Below are 5,014 nucleotides of genomic sequence, written 5' to 3'. Positions count from 1 at the left end.
AACTCATTTTTTATTTATAATGCGAGTTGAGCTTTTTATAGTTTGTAACAGGGGTCGGCAAACTGTGGCGCGAGGGCCAACTGCGGCCCGCGAAAGGTAAATCTGCGGCCCCCGAGCACGTTTATTTTTTGAATTGAATGCAACCCGCGAAAGAAAATTATGGGGCCCGCAAGCAAGTAAATGTGGCCCGCTGAGCAAAAATATTTTTAGTCGAATTTATTCAGAAGTTTAAATTAAATTGATTAATTTCGTTTTAAGTTCCTGTATAACATTTGAAAAAATTTAAAAGACGTTACTGTTTTTGCTTAAAAATGTGAAAAAGACAGATAAGCATCCGGCTTGTATTTTTTTTACAGTTTCATAATAACTTTCTCCTACAACAGCAAGTTATTATCTGAAACACAATGTAAATAGTGCTTGGATTTAGCAAGTAATATATATAATATTTATTTAATAAATGAACTAAATACAAATGTTTTACATTATGTACAAGAGTAATGCACGAGTTTGAAGTTAGCTTGACCCCATTTTTCAAGTATTTTTATAAAATGTCCAAACTTTGGACCTAACTATTTTACTTATCTTAATAGCTAATTAAGCAATCTTTTTTTATTCTAGAGAACGGTCTTTTGCCTTTAATTTAAAAAAAAATCCATTGGATTGGGGTTAGGTTTTTTGAGTAAAGTTTTTTTATTTTTTTAGTTTGAATAAAAAATAAAATTAAATATATTTTTTTAAATATTCTTTTTAATATGTGAACTAACGGCTATAATCTTTTTTTTACTAACTGTCAGTATTTTTTACAATTTTACCTTACTTCAATCTTTTCAAAACCTGGCCAATTTTTTTACTCAAACTCTTAAAATAAAAAAATTCATAAAAAAAACCTTTTAATTTTTAGATTTATGCTAAGAAATTACCAGGCATCAGATTGATGCTCTAAAACTTGATAAGCATTTTTATAATAATTGTTAACACTTTTATAGCTGACTATACTGGTTTCTGACAAGCGTTTGAAACTTTAACTTTTTAGAAAATATTGTTTCAAGAATAATTTGAAACTATACCTTAGAGTAGGGTCTGGTTAACGTACGACACGCGGTTGACCCACGAAGTAAAAACTATCGGTCTGTTTATGTTTAGCAAATTAGTTTGAATCTGGCCCGCGAAGATAAATTGGTAAATTTACTTCGCTAAACATAATTTTAAACTCAAACTAAATCAGGGTTCGGCAAACCTCAGCCCATCAAAGGTACAACCTTTGATTTGCAAAAGAACGTTTAAAATAAATTAATCAGATATTCTAAGATTTTAATTGTAGAGCAAATAAAAGGTCTTTCAAAAGACGTTTGATAGTTTAGTGATATTTTTTTGAGTCAGATAAAATGACCCGGCTTGCCAAGGAATCTTGTAGGTAACAGGTTTTTGAAAAAATCATAAACAACTGTTATTGACCAAAATTAAAAAGAAATCTTTTACTTTTGTTTATCTTCTATAAAAAATAAAAAATACTTAAATCTGTTTAGTTCAAGTTGTTTAAAATTTATTTCAGATTGCTATAAAATCGTTTTCAAAACAGTTGCTCAAAAACTGAGGAAGGAAATAGATTTTCAGTAAAATAGTCAATTTTCACCCTTTTAGTTTGCTCCTCCCATAAAGAACCTATCTAAAGCTCTAACTGTGATCGCTTATATCGAAAAAGTTAAAAATTACAGGTAGCTTATCTAATAATGTAAAAAATTACCAAATTAAAAAAAGTGTCTGACCCCGAGATGCCTTTATTTTTTTTCATTAAACATGGTAATAATTTAAGAAAAATAGTAAGACTTGTTTTTATTTATCTGCAATTATATTTTGTTATACATATAATATTTTAATTTTAAAACATGCAACTTTTAATACTCTAGAGTATAAGTTTGCTTCTTTTATTATGATATATAAAAATTGCATCAGCACTATTTTACTTAAAATGTTAAACTTGTTAAAAACTAATTGCTTGGAATTTTTAGAACAATTTTCTTTAAAAACCTATAAAAAACATGATGAAATTTAACCAACATATTACACAAATTCTCGTTTTATTTAACATATCAGAAAGTTAATACTGTGACAAGTAAAAAAAATCAATTTGAAAACTAAATTAAAACTGAGTCATGTTATAGCACATATCTATACTTTAAAAAATCTAGAATGGAATTTTAAAGTGTAGACTTCTTTATTTATAAAAAATGTTAAACATAACATGTACAAAGAGAAAAAAAGTTTTTAAAAGTTACTGTTATCGAAAATTTTATGAAAACACTATAAAAATTTTGAAAGTTTGCGAGTCACGAATTTTAACAAAAAATAACAAAGTAACAAAGCATGTTTGTATTATTGATGACCTCTTTTACTATTATTTTATAATTACTACTCTTGCGGTAATATAGCACAAGAAAAGTATCTAATACTTTTTATACAGTCGCAAACTTTTCCCGACCACACATCATTTTCAACGTCATAAAAGTGTACAAGTCCATCACTGCCGCTGAAAATAACAATTTTATTTCCGGTTGAAATGACGTCACAAATGATACTATTGCTTAAAACTTTAGGATTACTTTCAAGTAAACTAAATTTGTTACAAAGTGAATCGTAAACTTCCATATTATTTGCTTTGTAACCTTCTACAATAAACAATTTATTCTTAATAGCAACTGATTTATGACCTCTTCTTTCTTCAATCATGTTTGGCATACTTAACCATGAATCATCGACGTGTTCATACGCCTCTACTGTGTTTAATTTTGTATCGTTTCTGTTATAGCCACCAGAAACAACAATTCTTTCTTCAAACACAACGCAGGATGCTTCCCATCTTATTTGGTTCATTTTAGAAATAGTTTCCCATGATTTATCTATTGTTTTGAACTCAAGACAAGTACTAGTTTCACTTTCTCCTAAAAATCCTCCTATCACATAAACACTATCAATAAACGAACACGCACAAAAATCAAAACGATCATCATACATTTGCCCTACAACAACCCAGGTGTTAGTTGCAGTTGAATATTTTTCAACATGCATTACTTGGTTGTAATTCCCTTCAAAACCACCAAGCGCGTAAACTTCACCTTTATTGCAAACAACTTTCAAATATTTTCTTCTATAGTTTATCTCTGATAGTTTATTTACCCTGGATAGGTTGTTTGCGTCTATTTTATAAGCATGTCTAACAACAAGATTTGTATCATTAATTTTACCTCCAACTACGATCAAACTAAGTTTTTCTCTAGTGTAATACCTGCTTGTAGTTCGTAGTTGATACTCTTTCTTGTTTTTAATTACATCTTTGATAATATCAACACATCTTTCATTCATGACAGAACATGAAGTATCATTAAGAATATAATTCAATGCAGGAAGTGATAGAAGCGGTAGACGTATCTTAAGTAATAGATCTTTTGCATATTTGCTACGTTCAGACGGTTTATAAGATAACCAGTTTTTCACTGCATAGAATACTTGAAGTTCGGAATCAATGAATAACTCAGAACTTGCTAGTACATTTTTCAGAGACATTATGTCTAATTCTAAGAAGTTTGTAGAATCAGCAATAATTGAAAAACAACGCTCTATCAAAGCAAAAGATGTTTTATCCAATTTAGAAATCTTAAAATACTGTGATATGGTAAAACACGTTGTAGCATTTTTAGCATGAGCACCACTCTCCATATCTGTACATATTTTGTCTTCTTTTTCTTCATCTAATAAAACTTTGTTTGTTTTCATTGAAACTATACACTTTTCTTCGTCATTTTTCCTGTTTTCTGTATATTTTAAAACTAATTAAAAACGATGAGTAATAAAAATTAGAACTAATATTCGAAAAACATCAGAGTAAATTTTGTTTGTCAACAGTTTATTTAAAACAAATAAAATGACGATGTGAAACATGAGTATTAATTTGAAAATTTTTATAGTGTCAAGGTTTTATGATATGCTAAACTGTATTTATAAAGTTTATGTAATATCTAATATAAAGTTTGTAATAAACGTTTTCTAAAAATGTTCGTGAATATTTTACTTATTTTTTAGTACACAAAATGTAAACTATTATTGTTTTTTATAAAATTATATTTGAGTAAATACTTATTAATAAAAAAATATTACTGAATATTTATACTAAAACTTGTAATTGTATTTTCAGTTAATATATCAATAACAAAAAAACTTGTCTTCACAACACAACACGAAATTTCATAGAATAAATGTGTTTGTAAACTTATTTGTTTAACCACTAGTATCTTATATCTTGTAAATATTATCTTTGTAATATGTTTTTTAAGCTAATGTACTTTTACAATCAATAAATTTTACAAATCAAGGTTTAACATTAAAAGCAAATAGTTTGTAATATCCATGCAACTTTAAATTTGTTTCTATCATTTGAAACCATTATTTCTGAGCTACTGTAAGAATAATGATTTTAAGTATATTGGATAATGCAATTTTAAAGTATGAGTCTAATCTCGAGCAAATATGTATTTCAATATTTTAAACAGATTAGTTAATTTAGCTAAAATTAGAAAAATCTTAGAACTTTGTTTAATTGTTTGCAACAAATTAAGTTCTGTTATAACAGCAACTAAAAATGGTTAACTAATAAAAAAATAATATTTTAATATTAAGCCGAAAGTATACTAATTTATTGGTACAGATCATGCAAAAGCTTTTAACATGTTTAATTTTAAAAGATTATTTTTTTTTAACAGTTTTAACTTAAGTTTAAGTACTATTAGAATAATGATAACAAACTTACCAAGTTTTAAAAGATTAATTTGTTGCCTTGTATTTTCTTTGCACAGATCTTGAAAATTAAGTGCTTTACTATTTGTGGTACACTTTTCATTTGGTTCAATTTTTGATAAATCTTCTTTTCGTTTTAATGTTGTTTTATTCATTTTTATACTCTATGCTATGTGGTATACTGTAGAAACAAACTTATATTATATTAAACGGTTAAGAACATTTT

General features: G+C 26.9%; 1 protein-coding gene across 1 annotated transcript; it reads right to left on the bottom strand.

The window, feature by feature from the left end:
* Window positions 1-1,221: 1,221 nt before the first annotated feature.
* Window positions 1,222-3,360, bottom strand: LOC145835198 (kelch-like protein 23). The gene is made up of 2 exons (XM_082942763.1): window positions 2,664-3,360; window positions 1,222-1,259 (listed from the first exon to the last, which is right to left on the bottom strand). The coding sequence occupies exons 1-2, from the start codon at window positions 3,358-3,360 to the stop codon at window positions 1,222-1,224; spliced, it is 735 nt and encodes a 244-aa protein (XP_082798889.1).
* Window positions 3,361-5,014: the final 1,654 nt, after the last annotated feature.

This window comes from Thalia democratica, chromosome 4, assembly GCF_965202585.1.
Source record: "Thalia democratica chromosome 4, ktThaDemo2.hap1.1, whole genome shotgun sequence".
Classification (NCBI taxonomy): domain Eukaryota; kingdom Metazoa; phylum Chordata; class Thaliacea; order Salpida; family Salpidae; genus Thalia; species Thalia democratica.
The sequence above is the reverse complement of the archived record's forward strand: the minus strand, read 5'-3'. Positions and strand labels throughout refer to the sequence as shown.

Bases quoted from the DNA above. Each gene is read 5' to 3' on its own strand.
- LOC145835198 (XM_082942763.1), bottom strand. From the start codon at position 3,360: ATGAATGAAAGATGTGTTGATATTATCAAAGATGTAATTAAAAACAAG. The intron at 1,260-2,663 runs GTTACAAAGCAA...TGCAAATCAAAG, and splicing joins TAAATTGTTTATTGTAGAAG to GTTGTACCTTTGATGGGCTG.